This window comes from Pseudochaenichthys georgianus, chromosome 21, assembly GCF_902827115.2.
Source record: "Pseudochaenichthys georgianus chromosome 21, fPseGeo1.2, whole genome shotgun sequence".
Lineage (NCBI taxonomy): Eukaryota > Metazoa > Chordata > Actinopteri > Perciformes > Channichthyidae > Pseudochaenichthys > Pseudochaenichthys georgianus.
In genome coordinates, this window is record NC_047523.1 from 39,258,521 (window position 1) to 39,276,672 (window position 18,152).

Genomic DNA, 18,152 nt, shown 5'->3' on the forward strand with positions numbered 1-18,152 from the left:
AAATCCCATCCCTTACACTCCTTTTAATGACGTTAAGGTAGTAGACAAACCTTTAATAGTAACACCATTTCAGTCAGACAACTCACGTGTTTCTTAATATGTTTATTAGAAGCAGCACATAGTTTGAGTTTGGCGTCTAGGCTTGGGCCTCATCACTCCACAGATTTATAAAGAACATTGAGTGATGATTAGATAACTATCCCCCCAAGCCGAAGCTGGGGTGGTGGGAGGGCAGGGAAGCAGCAGCACGTGAACGCATCAGCAATGTGACAGAGCAGCAGCACTAACGAGGTAGAGGCAGGAAGACCTGGCAGCTTAAATAGAGCGGCATGTTTAGGAGAATGTGTTTGGTTGGTTGTAAGAGAGACGCGTCACGTGTTAATATATCATTCGTGCTCGAGTTGACTGCCTGAACTAGCTCGCAGGCTTCGCCCCATTTTTTACGCTAATAAACATGTATTCTTGAGGGCTCTGAAGTGAAGTGTACTTCTTTCGTAGAAATACATTAATGATATATTCTTAATTTATATATATTTTTTATTCCTGTAGGCCTATTTATTTCCATAAATTATCTCGGGTTTTTTCATATTTATTTATTCTTGTATTTCTTCATTCCTGTATTTAATCTGTATTTATTTATTTGTTACTTATGTCATGTTCTGTCCTCCATAAGTCTGCTCTTCCATATTGAGTAAATGCATATTTTTAACCTATTTCATGCAAAAGCATTTACATCTAAAAATGATAAATGTATTAATGTAGTGAAACCAGTAGGGGAGGTGTTAGAAGGGATTTTGGGAAGTTAATTAATATTGTTGTTCTATTATGTTTCGGAGTTGCACTTTGTAGACGGTTCCTTCCCACCACTTACCTTCCAATCGATAGTTCTGAGTTTGACCCGTTCTGCCTTTTCTCTTCATCACAACAGTTGCTTCAGTGTTCAGGCTTCGATTGGTCAGGGCTGCTCGTAGACGGAAGTCGGTTTTTGTGTGTGTTTCTTTACAGATGTCTTCGCTGTCGGATTAATTCATACGTCGATGTCAAACTCATACAGTCAACAGGTAATTTACATGTTTTACTTTCACGTCAGTTCAGTGTAATGTCATGCGTCAACTTGGCCGATAATGAGGTTGTTTTAGCTATATCGGCTAGTTAGCATAGCAGGCTAATTTCAGCTAGCTTGGCTACAGCTGTATAAAACCGGGTTGACAAATGTTAGCTAGTATTAGTTATTTGATGTTGTTGGCACTTGCTGCTAAATGCAATTGGAAATGTTGTGTTAATACTGACTTGGGTGGCTTTCCCGTGTTTAAAGTGGTGTTTTAATAAAGCTCTTATTGGGCAATTGCAGTATGTTTTTCAGTTATTTCATTTTAATGTGTTGTTTCTTTTATCATTCATTATCAAACTGGATTGAGTGGTCTTAATCTTAAATTAAGAGTATTTTCATGATTGGAACCACTTTAAACTCGCAAATAATACGTGTCTGCCTTGTGTATGAATTGGTTTGTGTTAGTTAACCACTGCACTAACGAACTTTGGAAACCGTGTAGTCATTGTTGGATTATGAATAAAAACTGGACAGTCTGATTTTTTAGCAAAATAAAACATGTAAGTGCAATTCAATTAAATTTGACCCACAGGTTATAGCTATCTTATAAACCATTAGCTAAAGTTATGACTGTTTTGAAAGACTTAAGGGGCTGTAAGGTGTCTGCAAACACAGCTAATCCAAGTGAAAGTGAATATTATCTTTGTGAATGAGACGGTGTGATAAGGGCTTGGACCTTCAGCCTGTCATGTGACCAGGAACAGTACAGGCCTGTTATGGTCACATGATGACGGGGAGAATGTGATGCTTCCACTTCTGCTTTATCCCCCCCCCACGTTAAAATGATCTAAAATGGCATGCATCGCAAACTCAAAGTCTGTAGCTTTCTACAAAGGGTGAGTCTAAATGAGAATTGAATGGGGTTTTTACAAAGGTTAGTATCGCTAAATAAACAAGGAATCTGACTGTGGCTGTAGGGTGGGATTATCAGCTGACTGTAACTAATCAATCAGCTGTTCATATCCTAAATGCATGGGTCAAGCAAAGGTGAGATAGATAGGAGACAATTTCAATTCGAAATTCATAGGGTCCGTACAACCAGAAGAACTTGTTGTATCTCAGCCTGTGGAGTGAGACTAGGAACAGTGTGAATGTGGAGCTAAAGCCATGTCCAGACATTAGGGTTGTAGGTTCACAAACATTTCGGTTCGGTACGTACCTCGGTTTTTAGGTCACGGTTCGGTTCGGTACGTTTTCGGTACAGCAAAAAAAATCATCACAAAACATAATTATTATTTGTTTAATTATTATTAAACTGTGAATATTGTATTCACTCAAATAAATACAAAATATAATAAAATAAACATTAAGGTGCAGCATTTCGATGAACTGAAATAATCTGTATTTGAACTTTACTGCACTAGTACTCACAAAACATAAACTATTAGTTTTGGGGTTTTAATTATGAATATTCACTCAAATAAATATAAAATATAATAAACATTAAGGTGCAGCTTTTACTGAAATAATCTGTATTTGAACTGTACTGTACTAGTACCTAAGCAGCCAGCATGACATTAGGACTTGCTTGTCATTTCATGTTGTTTAAAGAAATATGAACTTGTCCACATTGCTGCTGAAAGGGCAGATCAGCTGGCACTAGCAATGTCTCCTGCTGTGGAGAGCACCCTCTCGCTAGGGACAGAGGTAGCAGATACAGCCAGGTAGCGCTTTGCTAACATGGCAACATAAGGATATTTGCCGTTTGTAATAGCTTTGGCTCGGTCTGAAGTTTTTGCGAGTGGTGGAGGCTTACATGCTAGTGGGAGTTGGGTTTGCACTTCAGTCTTTTGGTACCGGTGATATTCACGTTCGGGTGATGCCTTTTCAAGAGTGTGCAAGTTTGATGTATTGCCAGCCGCGTAACCAATAACGAATAATTTCGGTACGGGTATGTGTACCGTTACACCCCTACCAGACATTAACCAGTTCAAGAGGAAATACAGAGACATTATTTTCTCGAGGTTAGGGATGGGGAAGGTGTTTGACTATGTGTATGTGTGTGTGTACATATGTGTATATGTATATATGTCAACAGGTAAAGCAGATTAATAATAATAACAATAATAATTAATGATAATTATTATAGATTATAAATAAATCATTTAGGGACAAGGGGGTGAGATTAAATAAATTATACTTCTTCTCACTCCTTTTCGAACACTAGACGTGGGACTGGTTATGTTGCTAATGCTGTTGTTGTTGTTGTTGTTGTTGTTGTTGTAAATGTCATTTTTTGTTTTGATTTCTCTTACATGACTAAGCACTGCAACATTTATTTTGTAATTATTTATTTTACTCGTTCGAAATAAAATGTATATACTTTATTGATTTTTCTGACAGATATTGCGATTCGATTTGCGATATTTGTTTTTTAGCGACCCGACGGAAGTTTATTGTAAAGTTGTAAAGTGCGGCCATATCTCCGGCTAGGAAGGTCGCATCAACGTGCTCCCGTCTCCAGCACCCCGCAGCCCGAGCTACGAGTGAAAGAACTAAACTTACATGAAACTCCCGTTGGGTTGCTTTGAAGTCGAGCTCCAGTTTGAGATTCACCCTGTGATAGAAACACGTGATGGAGCGTCTCTAACCTGACTCAGAGGGTTCACCAAACCATCTGAAGCTCCATTGGAAGCCATTTGGAAAGGGCCGGCACTTTCAGAAGCACTTGGCAGGTGATTGGATCAATCACCTTCTATCAGGGTCCACTTCTGATTGGTTAACAATGACTGGTACATGTGGAGCACAGCACTTCTGATTGGAGTGGATGACTGACACACAAGAAAAAAAAAAAAGTTTAAAAAAATTAAATCGCGATTTCGATTTAAAATCGATTAATCGTTCAGCCCTACTCACTCTATAACTGCCTTTTAACCAATTACACAACCAGTCATTTTAAAAGGTAAATTGTCAACACCATAAATTGATTAATGATTTGACAGAAACAAGAAGCTGCAATCTGGTTTAGTTATAGTAAAGGCTTTTGAGAGAAGGGACAGTTCACATTTAAGAATACCTGTGGTAAAAATAAGAATAAAACACAAATGAGCCGTAATTTCATGTACTTGCATCATAGCAAAAATAAAACGGTGCATGCAGATGAAATATTGGACAAGGACACACAGATGTTGTAAGCAGTGTAAGCCGTAGTAGCATAACATGACAATACAAACAAGCAGGACATAAGTCTGTATGTGTGCATGCTATTAATTAGCCATTGTTTTTTCATTGTTTACTGAAGGGTCTATGGGTGTTTGGCTGCTTGATGTGAATTGTGTAATAATATTCCATTTAGAGCTGGGTGATTCAGAATGTTTTCTTATAATTCAGTTATTAAATTATCTATGTGGAAAAACGACTTGGTCAAATGTATTTTTGGTGGTTTTGTGAAGTGCCATGTTAAAAAAAAACACATAATCTTTGAATGATATTCCTCAAAACATTCTCCCATGAGATCTGCTGTGACATTTGATTCCATTAGTATTAGTTATTATCAATTAGGAGGATGTTAACGTGTATAACAATAACTCTATTTATTGTATCAAGACAGTCCATTGAAAGACGATGAATCAAATTGCTGCGCATTTATTCTACTCGTACCAGTCTCTGAATCTAGCATGACAGCAGTGAGTGGTTTCTAAGTAGAGGAGACTAGGAAAAAACTGTCATGCGATGATGTGGAGATGAGCATAACAAATCATTTATTTCGATCTAATCTTATCACAATATGATTACTTGTCCTTTCACCATTTAATGAAAGTTGATCGGTCATAGTGAGACGTGCTTATAGGTCACCTATTATGCAACATCCTCTTCTTCATGTCTCTTCTACATCAACGATTCTCTCTCTTTCTGTCCTGATCCAGTTCTATAAAAACCTGAAAATGAGCTGATCAGATTTTGGCCACTTCATGATGTCATAACGATGTGTTGGCTTGTGTAACCATTAGCCAATCAGCAACCAAGGTAACCCCCCCCCCCCCCCCCCTTATCACCTGAATCTCCTCTAGAGCTCCATTGAGTTCTTTGTAACCAAATGTCTCTCAGAGGGGCGTGGGGAGGGGCTCCTTATTTTCATCTAAAGTAACAGAGAATCAGCACTTTGGAAACAGGGCTGAAACAGAGGGGATTATGGGTAATGCTGCAATGATCTGTGTTTCAGCCAATCAGAGACAGGCTCTGTATATACTGATGACAAACAGTACAATAGGGGGCCTTTAAGATGTTTTCTGTGTTGCCTCTGCAGCCGGAGCAGCAGTGAGATGGCTACTGATGATAAGTCCTTGTCTTCCTCCTCTACGGATTGGAGCGTGGATCCGCCCATCATCTCGCCAACAAGCCCCTCCCACCTCACACACTTCAAACCACTGACTCCGGAGCAGGACGACCCCCCCCTCCGCTCGGCGTACAGCTCGTTTGTCAACCTGTTTCGCTTCAACAGCAAAGGTCAGGGAGACACGCTCTCAAGCGTCGTATCAAAGTTATGAATGAAGCTGCTTTTCTATTTGTCGTTTTGCCAAAGGGTGTTTATGTGATGCTTAAACACGGACCACAAAATCCAGTATGACACTTTGACACAAGCTGCAATCCAGGGATCCAATATCTTTTTTTTTAAATACATTCAAATAAAAATATTCTTTTCAGGTCAGGGCGACGCGCTCTCAAGCGTCTTATCAAAGTTATGGATCGAGTCATATTTAGTTTTGCTAACTGGTGCTTTTGTGATGTGTTCACATGCATTATATTCGTGTCTTCACTTTCTGACATTGTGACAAATTGAACACAACATCACCTATCCCACAATATGGGCCTTAGTGCGGTCAAAAAATATATATTGTTAGTCTAAAGAACTGGAACTTGTCACAGTAATTACTCGTAGGAACTGCAGTCACTATAATTCATGGAATAGATAGATAGAACTTTATTTGTCATTGTACAAGTACAACAAAAAAGGGAATATGTACATAAATAAATAATAGATAAGTTAAAATTGCACGATTCCCCTCGTATTACACGGAAGGTTTATATAATTGAATGTAAACACTTAGCTTTGGGCTACATCTACGACCCTTTTCTTTTTGCCGATATCCATTTACATCTTGAGAAATGGGCACGATTAAAACTGTGCCTCCTTAGCAATTTCCTTTTTGTAATGTAAGGATGAATGTTCATGTTCATTCAACAGATGATCTTATTACATGTACCATGACTTTGTATGTACTGGATTCATCTGGTGCTGGTTGTAATATTCCCCCACTGCAATCCAGGGATCCAATATTTAAAACACATTCAAATAAAAATTAGTTTTTTACGAATATTTATAGGAATTAAAAGTTTTGTACAATTTTTTTGTTGGCCTTTTCTTTTACAAACTGGCACAGTCTGGATGTACGAGTGCTTTGTTTTCATGTTTGACTTCATTTGTTAAGTCAGTACAGAGAGGTCATTTGTCATATGACCTCCCGTACTTATTTATCTAAAACATTACCGTTTAAAATGTTTTTAAATAAGTACTTCCTGATGTGTGAAAGCTGCTCGGAAAGGGACCTTAGACCATTCCTTTTTTTTTGTATATGAATCTTGTTATCAAACAGAACAAGTATTTCCTGTTTACAAACGTCAGGTCCTTTACTTACTACTGTATACAAAGCAGAATAAATCTATAACACGACACCAAACATTACAGCATGTTAGAATCTCCTGAGCAGAGTTTATAGAGCAGTGTGCAGAAGTCACAGCGTCTCGTGAGGTCATGTGATCTGAGCTGCCTTCCAGGAAACAGTGAGCCGCATGACTTGTGTGTTTGAGTCCCACCTCTGCACACACTCCTCCACACACACACACACACACACACACATACACACACACACACTCCTCCACACACATACACACATTCCTCAACACACAACACACACATACATACACACACTCCTCCACACACATACACACACATACACACACTCCTACACATACACACACACACACACACACACACACACACACACACATACACACACTCCTCCACACACATACACACACTCCTCTACACACTCCTCCTCACACATACACACACTCCTCCACACACATACACACACACACACACACACACACACACTCCACACACTCCTCCACACTCCTCCACACACATACACACATTCCTCAACACACACACACACACACACACACACACACACACCCCTCTCTCCCTATAGCAACACAGGCTCACACAGATGTTACTTACACATTATTTTGGCATTTCTTAAAAATTAGATCACAGGCGCAGTGCTGCTTTTATATCAAAGCATTTTGTGTGTGTGTGTGTGTGTGTCCTAGCAAATGTACTATACTTGTGGGGACCTAAATCTGTTTACAGTCACGTGTGGGGACTCATGAGGGGATTAATTAATTTTAGGGTGAAGACTTGGTTAGGGTTAGGCATGTGTTGGTTGTGGTCAAGGTTTGGATAAGTCTCCAGGAAATGCATGTAAGTCAATGTAATGTCCCCTGAAGGTGTGTGTGTGTGTGTGTGTGTGTGTGTGTGTGTGTGTGTGTGTGTGTGTGTGTGTGTGTGTGTGTGTGTGTGTGTGTGTGTGTGTGTGTGTGTGTGTGTGTGTGTGTGTGTGTGTGTGTGTGTGTGTGTGTGTGTGTGTGTGTGTGTGTGTGTGTGTGTGTGTGTGTGTGTGTGTGTGCGCGTGTGTGCGCGTGTAGAGGAGGGACGTCCTCCCTCATCGCTCTCAGAGAAGTCCGATGTGGCGTCGTCCCCCTCCCCTCAATCAGAGAGGAGGAGCTGGTCCTCCAGTCCAACACACTCCCTCTACAACTCCAGAACACACAGGAAGCCAGAACTCCTCCGACGCACCTCCATAGCCTCAGGTAACACACACACACACACACACACACACACACACACACACACACACACACACACACACACACACACATACAGTACAGATGTTGCTATTTGTTAAGCCTATGTATAATAAACATCAAGTCTCTCAATATCTTGAGTGCGGCGAAATGATTGACGTCTTCATTTCTGTTTTTAAATCTGTAAAAATAGCTGTTTCTCGAACTGGCAAAAAAAAAAAGATTTACATTTTATAGGACATTTATTTAATTCCACCTGTCTTTACAATGCTTTTCTTAAACTTTAAGTTGTTTGTTTTGCTTCACACATGTATTGATTGTGTTATCTGTACTTTGTAAATGGACAGAAAGCCTCTGTCTTGTAGTGAGTGAAGTAATCTGAAGCCACTGATAACAACAGCTTCAAAAGTGCGTAAGGTAACTGAAGTTAAATGTAAGAAATGTATTGCATTTCAACACTCTTGAAGCTCTTCAATTTAGCTGAAGGAATGTTGTTAAATGACACTATTTTTCTGAATTAATCCTGCTCTTTTAAAGAAAATGTAACAATAGGCGCTTTCACACCGCAGTACTTTCCCCACAAAGGTTCATCAGAACTTAGTTCATGAGAACTCGTTAGTTCTCATGAACTAAGTACAGATCACGTTTCCCCTAGGTTTACTGCTTTGGGGGGGTGCTGCCTGAGCGGTGTTTTTTTTTTTTTAAACACCTTGAATTTCAGGGGGTGCTCCGTTGGCGGGGAACCAAGACAATGGTAGGGGAAACACTGCACCGGAATAAGCTTCTACTGAAGACCTCTAAGTAAATCGCCAGAACGCCGACACCTCCTCATCTCCACCGCTCCCATGTTTTATTTTGTGTTGCCATAAGTTAGTCTCTCTGCATTTCTGCACTGGGCTAATGCTAATAATGCTAATGCTAATAATGCTAATGCTAATAATGCTAATGCGAGGATAATAAAATGGCGGCTTCACAAAACTTTTTGGGAGTTTTACGGGGCGTGGTTTGCAATCCGCCCAGCCAATCAGAAATAGGAACCTTTTTCTCCCACGAAAGTCCCTGCTCTCTAGCAGGGACGGAAAGGGGGTGAAAAGGTTCTCATGAACTCATTTTAGCCCCGAATTGTGTTGGTGTGAACGCGACATTTCGGAACTATATCGGAACTAAAGTGGGAAAAGTACTGCGGTGTGAACGCGCCTAATGAGAACTTAGTGCATGAGAACTCTTTAGTTCTCATGCACTAAGTACAGATCGCGTTCACACCGGAATGAGTCCCTGAGGGAGGATTAGGCAAATGAAGCCGCTGACGTCACTTCTTCTTCTTCTGCTTTGGGTTTACTGGCAGGCCGCAAACCACTTCACGGCGTATACTGCCGCCCAAAGTCCCCGGCCGGAAGTCCCCGGAGTTGGGGAAGCTTCAGTAGAAGCTGCTGGGAGTCCCAGCAGCTTCTACTGAAGCTTCCGAGTAAATCGCCAGAACGCCGACACCTCCTCATCTCCACCGCTCCCATGTTTTATTTTGTGTTGCCATAAGTTAGTCTCTCTGCGTTTCTGCGCTGGGCTAATGCTAATGCTAATGCGAGCAAATGAAATGGCGGCTTCACAAACCTTTTCCGAGTTTTATGGGGCGTGGTTTTCAATCCACTCAGCCAATCAGAAATGGGAATCTTTTTCTCCCACGAAAGAACCTGCTCTCTAGCAGGGAGGGAAAAGGGGGTGGAAAGGTTCACATGAACTCATTTTAGTTCTGGATTATTTCGGTGTGAACGCAAATTTTCGGAATTATATCAGAATTATGCTGGGAAAAGTACTGCGGTGTGAAAGCGCCTAAAGTGAGGCTGCAAAATTCATCAAAATGTTATTGAAATCTTTTTATGGTCCCGTGCAAAAAAAAGTGTAAGATGTGGTCTTTGGCACAGAAGTCCTTGTATTCTACAAACTTGTTTTTGGTAAATCTTGCAGCCCGATAACAGACAGAGAAGTTGCAATACATATTTTTCTTTTCAGATAAATCTGCTGCAAAAAAAGAGCAGATTTTGTGATAATTTAAAACCATACTAAATATGATGTTTGAGGTGAAATGAAATGGCTGTAACGTGGTTCTCATGTCTTTTCTGATTACAGTGGATTGGCCAGGTGAGGGTCTTCTGCTCTGTGTGGTTTTTACTAAATATGCTTTTAGCTTGACTTTAACAGAGTGGCCTTAAACTGCGTTCAGTGCATGCGAGTGTTTTAATATCTGCATTTTTAATGAAGCGCTTATTATTAGTCTTTGGTTTGCCTTCAAGTGTTCCACTCAGGTACTAATAATAACAACTGGAATGATGTGACTGACTTTAAAGCTAACATTTCTAACATGTTTTCGTTTATTTGTATTATTGCATCATGTGTTCAGTTATTCCTGAGGTGTTTGAGTGCATTGTCAAATGTGTGTCACTTAGCTTTCATGTTAAATGCAGGACTTTAATTATCACCTTACATTCAATATATTTATAAAAAAAAGCATATTTGACAATGCAGCAGGACGGATGGGTTCATTTTTTTAATTCTTGTGTTTACGTGTGCTCTTTGTGTTTGTGTGTACATGCGGTTCCAGATGGCAGCAGGAAGTCGGACACGCCTCTCAGTAACCACGACCCTCGCACAGCGGTGCAGCTCCGTACTGCACTGAAGAGGCTGAAGGAGATAATGGAGGGGAAGAGCCAGGTATCGCACCTTTACAATCACTTTCATGCTTCATTTGAACATCTGGACATGTCTTAAATGCATATATAGCGACGGCAGGAAACAAACAAAGTCTATTGTATGACACGTTATCAAAAAAGCACTTGCTGAAAAGTACAAATTGTAGTGAATAATAATGTAGTTTAATGAAAAATGAGACAGGAAGACATAGACTTTGTAATAATGATCAAAGCAATCCTAAAGCTTGCGGTCAACAGAAAATACAACGACCCTCTCTTCCACACACACACACACACACACACACACACACACACACACACACACACACACACACACACACACACACACACACACACACACACACACACACACACACACACACACACACACACACACACACGCCATGTATACATCACTTCAGGCTACATTACATTGACTTACATGCATTTCCTGGAGACTTATCCTAACCTTAACCATAATCAACACATGCCTAACCCTAACCAAGTCTTCACCCTAACATTAATGATCCCCTTATGGGGACCTCCATTGTGTCCCCATAAGGGAGGCGAGTCCCCACACGTGACTGTGTAGACAGATTTAGGTCCCCACAAGTATAGTAATGCTAGGCCACACACACACTCTCACACACACACACACACACACACACACACACACACACACACACACACACACACACACACATACATACATACATACATACACACACACACACACACACACACACACACACACACCTCACGCAGGTGAACAGGAGTGCTGCCCGTAACCGTGTGACCCAAACCAACCAACCCATTGCGATCAAACTAATATCTTATAATAATACAAACCATGTATTATTATAAACGAATATAAACTACTACTAAACGAATTTGTCTTAAAACAAAATGCATTACTTTGTACGTTTCATGGCTCCTACGGCATATGTATAACCATTGGCTCAGCAGTAAACACATGTATTCTATATTTTGAGCCATGAAGCAGTGTCCTGCGGTGTGTGTGCCTCCTCAGGACAGCGATCTGAAGCAGTACTGGATGCCGGACAGCCAGTGCAAAGAGTGTTACGACTGCAATGAGAAGTTCACGACCTTCCGCCGCCGACACCACTGCAGACTGTGCGGACAGATCTTCTGCAGCCGCTGCTGCAACCAGGAGATCCCCGGGAAGTTCATGGGCTACACGGGTAGGAGACAAGATTCAAGATTCAGATTCAAGGCTTTTATTGTCATGCGTACACAGCTACAGTGTAGATATGTCAATGAAAATCTTAGGTCACAGGCTCCTCCAACAGTGCAACACAATAAAACAGATAAAATAATTAAAATAGTGCAAGTAAATACAAATAAAATAGAATAGAATGGTGTGTGTGTGTGTGTGTGTGTGTGTGTGTGTGTGTGTGTGTGTGTGTGTGTGTGTGTGTGTGTGTGTGTGTGTGTGTGTGTGTGTGTGTGTGTGTGTGTGTGTGTGTGTGTGTGTGTGTGTGTGTGTGTGTGTGTGTGTGTGTGTGTGTGTGTGTGTGTGTGTGTGTGTGTGTGTGTGTGTGTGTGTGTGTGTGTGTGTGTGTGTGTTTTTTAATGTCTCGACCTCCAAAACTAGTTTTCCTTCCCTATCAGAATCAGAATACCTTTATTCGTCCCACGAGGGGAAATTAACATTGTTACAGCAGAAAAGAGCTAAAGACAGCTTAATGTTACCTAAGTAGCACACATAAAACAAATATTAAAGATACAAAAAAATATTATAATTAAAAACAGATTTAGCAGCCAGGTATATATTGCACATTTATTAACGGCATATATATATATATAGTGCACATACTGCACATAGTTGGTGGTTAGCAACAAGGAGTGTGTACATATCTGTATGTGTCAACTCTCTTTCTTCTACCCTCTTCTCCCAGGAGACCTGCGGGCGTGCACGTACTGCAGGAAGATCGCTCTCAGCTACGCTCACTCAGCTGACTCTGGATCCATCGGAGAGGATCTGAGCGCCCTGTCTGACTCCGCCTCCACGGTGTGTGTGCTGGAGCCCAGCGAGCCTCGCACCCCTGTGGGGGGGTCGCAAATCTAGCAGGAACATCTTCCTCGAGGAGGACCTCACCTGGCAGAGGTACACACAAGAAAGCTTGAATCAGCTCATGTACACCAAAAAGATCAAGTTCATATTAGTGATATATTTAGATTGAGTGTGACTCTGAATCAGAATACCTTTATTCGTCCCACGAGGGGAAATGTATACTGTTACAGCAGAAAAGAGCCAAAGACAGCTTAAAGGTGGGGTAGGTAATTCATTTCAGAAACACTTGTTATATTCCATGGAATGCTTTTAACATCCCGATAGCAATGAATAAATTAAATGCTTTGACAATAAATACATAAAAAAATGTCATCTGTGGAAGCCGTGGCGCTGTAAAAAGCACGACCCACTGGATGGCCTACCTGCCTGTCAGCCTTCCATCTCGTGCACAAACTTATCTCGTGCCCTCATTGGTCATGTGGCGTTCGTGTGTTGGAGGAGGGGCTCTGTGAGGAAGTCTGAAGGAAGAGGCAGATTTTTTCCGGTTGTGTACTTTCAGATTCCAGCGCACTCGAGCTGGTTTCTCCATTCTTACCTACTCCACCTACCTGGCTCAGTCAGTAGGGGCTTGGACTGGGAGCCGTAGGGTCGCCGGTTCAGACCTAAAATATGGAGTGTGGCTGCTACTTGGAGAGGTCCCAGTTCACCTCCTGCCCTGCCGTGGTGCCCTTGAGCAAGGCACCAGACATCCCCCTTCCCCCCTCACTCCATTAGCATTATTAGCATTAGCCCCGCGCACCAACGGAGAGAGACTAACTTATGGCAACACAAAAGAAAACATGGGAGCGGTGGAGATGAGGAGGTGTCGGCGTTCTGGCGATTTACTCGGAAGGCTTCAGTAGAAGTGAAGTGGTTTGCGGCCTGCCAGTAAACCCAAAGCAGCAGAAGAAGAAGAAGAAGTGACGTTAGCGGCTTAATTTGCGTAATCCTCCCTCAGGGAACTTATTCCGGTGTGAACGCGATCGGCTCTTGGTGCCATGGGGAACTAAGTGCTGGGAACTAAGTACGGCAAAGTACTTGGTGTGAAAGCGGCTCATGTTGCTAGTTATTTTAAGACCTTTATCTTTGCAGGGTTGCCTTGTGTTTTCTGACACATTTCATTTAATACAAATGTTTCTTTCTGAATTCAATGTGAGCGATTCCAGAATGTTTTAGTGCCATTATATTCTAATGATTGTAATGTGCGATGATCTGGGTAAAAATCATGAATCGCAGTTGTTTTGGCCAGGATACTCGTGACATAAATGTTCATGTCGTCCCATGTCATCGTGTACTGTACCTCCACCCATCATCTCTGTGAACCTACAACCAACATCCAAATAATGTCAAAATAATGTCAAATAATAATTCTGCTCATGATCGAAACACACCGCCCTAGTTTCTCATCCTGCTCTTCTCCTGCCGGGATTCCTGTTTAAAACATGTGTGTGTGCTTTGTGTGTAACTGAACCCTGTGCATGGTCAAGACTCATCAAACAGAATCCTATCATGGCATGTTTGATATGCTTCTGTTAGCCATGACTAGGAGGAGTTAATGGCTGTTAAGTAGCAGAGTAAGATGTTGAATCAATGTTGTTGCTAATCTTTGACATATCCAAGACTGTGATGAAAAAATCCCCAGATATATATTATATGGAAACTAATTTTCTCAGTTTTTCTCATTAAAACAACAGCGATTTCATAGCATTTAAAGGGTTAAAATCCTCAAAATGCTTAAATATTTGGTATTTTAAATTAGGGCTGAAGTTTCTTTAAAGATTAAACCCAAAAAAGTGGTGAAAAAATATTTTAATATAATGTTTTTATCAAAATGTTTGGCAGTGGACATTTTTGTCCCGAATGACTAATTAGTGCATTTGAATGATACCAGAGGGTTAAAGTAAGATGTAAAGAAAGCACTCGTGCAGTGTGGGAAAACGGTATTTTATAAATCTTTAATAAAGCATGACTGTTTGGGCATAAGGTCTGATACAATCTTCCTCTTTAAGTCACGGTCTAACTAATAGATTGCATTTTTTGAAGATGTCATGCACACAACGCCTTGCAGTGTTTTCATATTGTTGTGCTTCCTGCTTATTTCCTCTGTCAACCTGCCTCAAACAAAATCTGTTTCCTCTCTCTTCCTCCTGGCATAGAAAAACTCCTATTGGGATGAGAAAGAAGTGAGTCTCGCTTGTTTGTTTTATTTATTTTTCACATCTGTCTGAGCTTTAGCTGTCTGTAAGTAGAAGCTTTCTCGCTCTTTAAAAACATCTGCATGCTCAACATCACAGATCAAAATGTACACTTCCTAACAAACGTGTGTGTGTGTGTGTGTGTGTGTGTGTGTGTGTGTGTGTGTGTGTGTGTGTGTGTGTGTGTGTGTGTGTGTGTGTGTGTGTGTGTGTGTGTGTGTGTGTGTGTGTGTGTGTGTGTGTGTGTGTGTGTGTGTGTGTGTGTGTGTGTGTGTGTGTGTGTGTGTGTGTGTGTGTGTGTGTGTGTGTGTGTGTGTGTGTGTGTCCTCAGTATGATTCACCAGGAGCAGCAGAGCAGCGGCCTGACTTCCAGACTCGCAACGCTTCAGGAAGACGTCGGAAAATCGCCTGCGAGGAAGAGGTAACTCTTTCCTTGTGAAAAACAGACGATAAAACAATGTCCATACGAGTCGTATCTTTCAATCTAGTATCGATCCATTTGTGTTGTGTTCAATACGCATGCCAGTCACGCTGAATACAAACAGGTTTCACACAGCTCATCTCGACACGGCTTCTCCAGGCACGGTTTGCTACCGTCTCACACACCTGAATCTGATAGTCATTACATATATACACTCACAAGTGAATGCTCAATCTTGTGTTCAATGGCAGAACTGCATGTTACATTAAACGAGTGCAGATAAAATAAAAACAAAGACACATACATTATGGCTAGCTTGATTTGAGTACAGGTATTGTGAAAGATCCCTGTTCATGTCCTCCTCAGGTCGGCCAGTGTGACCAACCTGTCTCTGGACCGCTCCGGTTCCTCCGCCGTTCAGGCCTACGACAGCTCCGTCAGCCCCCCCTCCAGCAGGGCCCTGTCCGGCACCAAGAGCGGCTCCAAGCTGGACCACAACGAGGAGGAGAGGAAGATCCTGCTGGTGCTTAGTCTCACATGTTCAACTCCTTGTATCATTAATTCATTTATCATTTAATAATTTAGTTACGGGGCCTTTCTCTGGCCCTTTGCTCTGTCTCTGCTTCTTATCCCAGAGGCGCTGCTGGGTCCGAAGCCTGTGAATCTCCCCTTAATTCTCCTCTCTGGACTCAAATACTATGCTTGTTAACTTGCTAAATTGAAGTATGCTGAACTTGCTGGCTAGTGTTGAGACAAGACAGCATGTCATGTAATGTCCCTCGCATTGAATTAGGGCGTTAATTGGTATTAAAATGTCTTCAATTAATCTTTTGAATTCTTTAAATTCTTAAGACGGGGGAAGTGGGTTATTATGTTTTGTCCAAAGTTGCACTTCAAAATCTCTAAATAATTGGTAACATCTACTTTTTTGACAATCATTTACCGAATACACTCAAACTTATGTCACGAATGTATGGATAGTTTATTTGTAAGTCTTACATGTCTTTCTTTACACTGTACCAACCCTGTGATTTTGACATACTTCTTGTTCTGCAGGACTCGTCGCAGCTGAAAGACTTGTGGAAGAAGATCTGCCACAACAACACAGGGATGGAGTTCCAGGACCACAGATACTGGCTGCGGACCTACCCCAACTGCATTGTGGGAAAAGAGCTCGTCAACTGGCTGCTGAGGAACGGCACCATCTCCACCAGGTAGCATCTCGCTGGAGGAACTTTTACGTTACTGTGTCGGGTTCATGATTTGTCAAGCTTAAGATCAAAAGATTGAAATAATTTGTACCTAAACAATCATGGATCATAGAGGATAACATCTGGACCAATTAGCCCTTTTTATTCTTTGTATATTCCTTTTATAAAGCTATATTTTTCATCCAATCGGTAGAAAACATACAGTAATGTTAATGTTTCTGTGTTTCAGGGCGCAGGCCATCGCCATAGGTCAGGCGTTAGTGGACGGCCGCTGGCTGGACTGCGTCACACAAAACGACCAGCTGTTCAGGGACGAGTACGCTCTCTACCGCCCCCTGCAGGTAAATCAGTCATTTGATGTGATGCAGAAAAAGCTTGCTTCAACAAACTGCAACTCACATGTTTATATTGTTTGATTGAACGGCGTCCTGTGATAATCCAAGACTAAATATGACTACTATCTTCACCTGGCATATAGACATTTATTTATTCGGACAAACCCCTTGAGATGCGCCATCTCGTTTTCAAGGGGGTCCCGACAAAAGCAATGTCTTACAGACAGACATGAACATCGACGCATCTCTTTGTTTGTCCTCCAGAGCACAGACTTCTCAGAAACTCCGTCTCCAGACAGCGACAGCGTGAACTCTGTGGAGGGACATTCAGAGCCGTCCTGGTTCAAAGACATCAAGTTCGATGACAGCGACACAGAGCAGCTGGCAGACGAGGCCGAGGACACCATGCCCAGTATGTATCACATGTTTAAAGGTCACCTATTATGCTGAATCCTCTTCTTCATGTCTCTTCTACATCAACATGTGTCCCCTCTTCTTCATGTCTCTTCTACATCAACATGTGTCCCCTCTTCTTCATGTCTCCTCTACATCAACATGTGTCCCCTCTTCTTCATGTCTCTTCTACATCAACATGTGTCCCCTCTTCTTCATGTCTCCTCTACATCAACATGTGTCCCCTCTTCTTCATGTCTCTTCTACATCAACATGTGTCCCCTCTTCTTCATGTCTCTTCTACATCAACATGTGTCCCCTCTTCTTCATGTCTCCTCTACATCAACATGTGTCCCCTCTTCTTCATGTCTCTTCTACATCAACATGTGTCCCCTCTTCTTCATGTCTCTTCTACATCAACATGTGTCCCCTCTTCTCCATGTCTCTTCTACATCAACATGTGTCCCCTCTTCTTCATGTCTCCTCTACATCAACATGTGTCCCCTCTTCTTCATGTCTCTTCTACATCAACATGTGTCCTCTCTTCTTCATGTCTCTTCTACATCAACATGTGTCCCCTCTTCTTCATGTCTCTTCTACATCAACATGTGTCCCCTCTTCTTCATGTCTCTTCTACATCAACACGTGTCCCCTCTTCTTCATGTCTCTTCTACATCAACATGTGTCCCCTCTTCTTCATGTCTCTTCTACATCAACATGTGTCCCCCTCTTCTTCATGTCTCTTCTACATCAACATGTGTCCCCTCTTCTTCATGTCTCCTCTACATCAACATGTGTCCCCTCTTCTTCATGTCTCTTCTACATCAACATGTGTCCCCTCTTCTTCATGTCTCTTCTACA

The 18,152-nt window shown here is 41.6% G+C and overlaps 1 protein-coding gene across 1 annotated transcript in view; it reads left to right on the plus strand.

Moving 5' to 3' along the window:
• The first annotated feature begins 1,876 nt into the window (after positions 1 to 1,876).
• Positions 1,877 to 18,152, plus strand: part of pikfyve (phosphoinositide kinase, FYVE finger containing) — a 61,700-nt gene continuing 45,424 nt past the window's right edge. The window contains 12 exon segments of the mRNA XM_034109415.2: positions 1,877 to 1,947; positions 5,358 to 5,557; positions 7,820 to 7,984; positions 10,575 to 10,684; positions 11,693 to 11,864; positions 12,582 to 12,733; positions 12,735 to 12,790; positions 15,263 to 15,352; positions 15,719 to 15,875; positions 16,409 to 16,566; positions 16,793 to 16,904; positions 17,163 to 17,310. Coding sequence (XP_033965306.1) covers positions 1,904 to 1,947; positions 5,358 to 5,557; positions 7,820 to 7,984; positions 10,575 to 10,684; positions 11,693 to 11,864; positions 12,582 to 12,733; positions 12,735 to 12,790; positions 15,263 to 15,352; positions 15,719 to 15,875; positions 16,409 to 16,566; positions 16,793 to 16,904; positions 17,163 to 17,310 — 1,564 coding nt within the window. The 5' untranslated portion in view covers positions 1,877 to 1,903.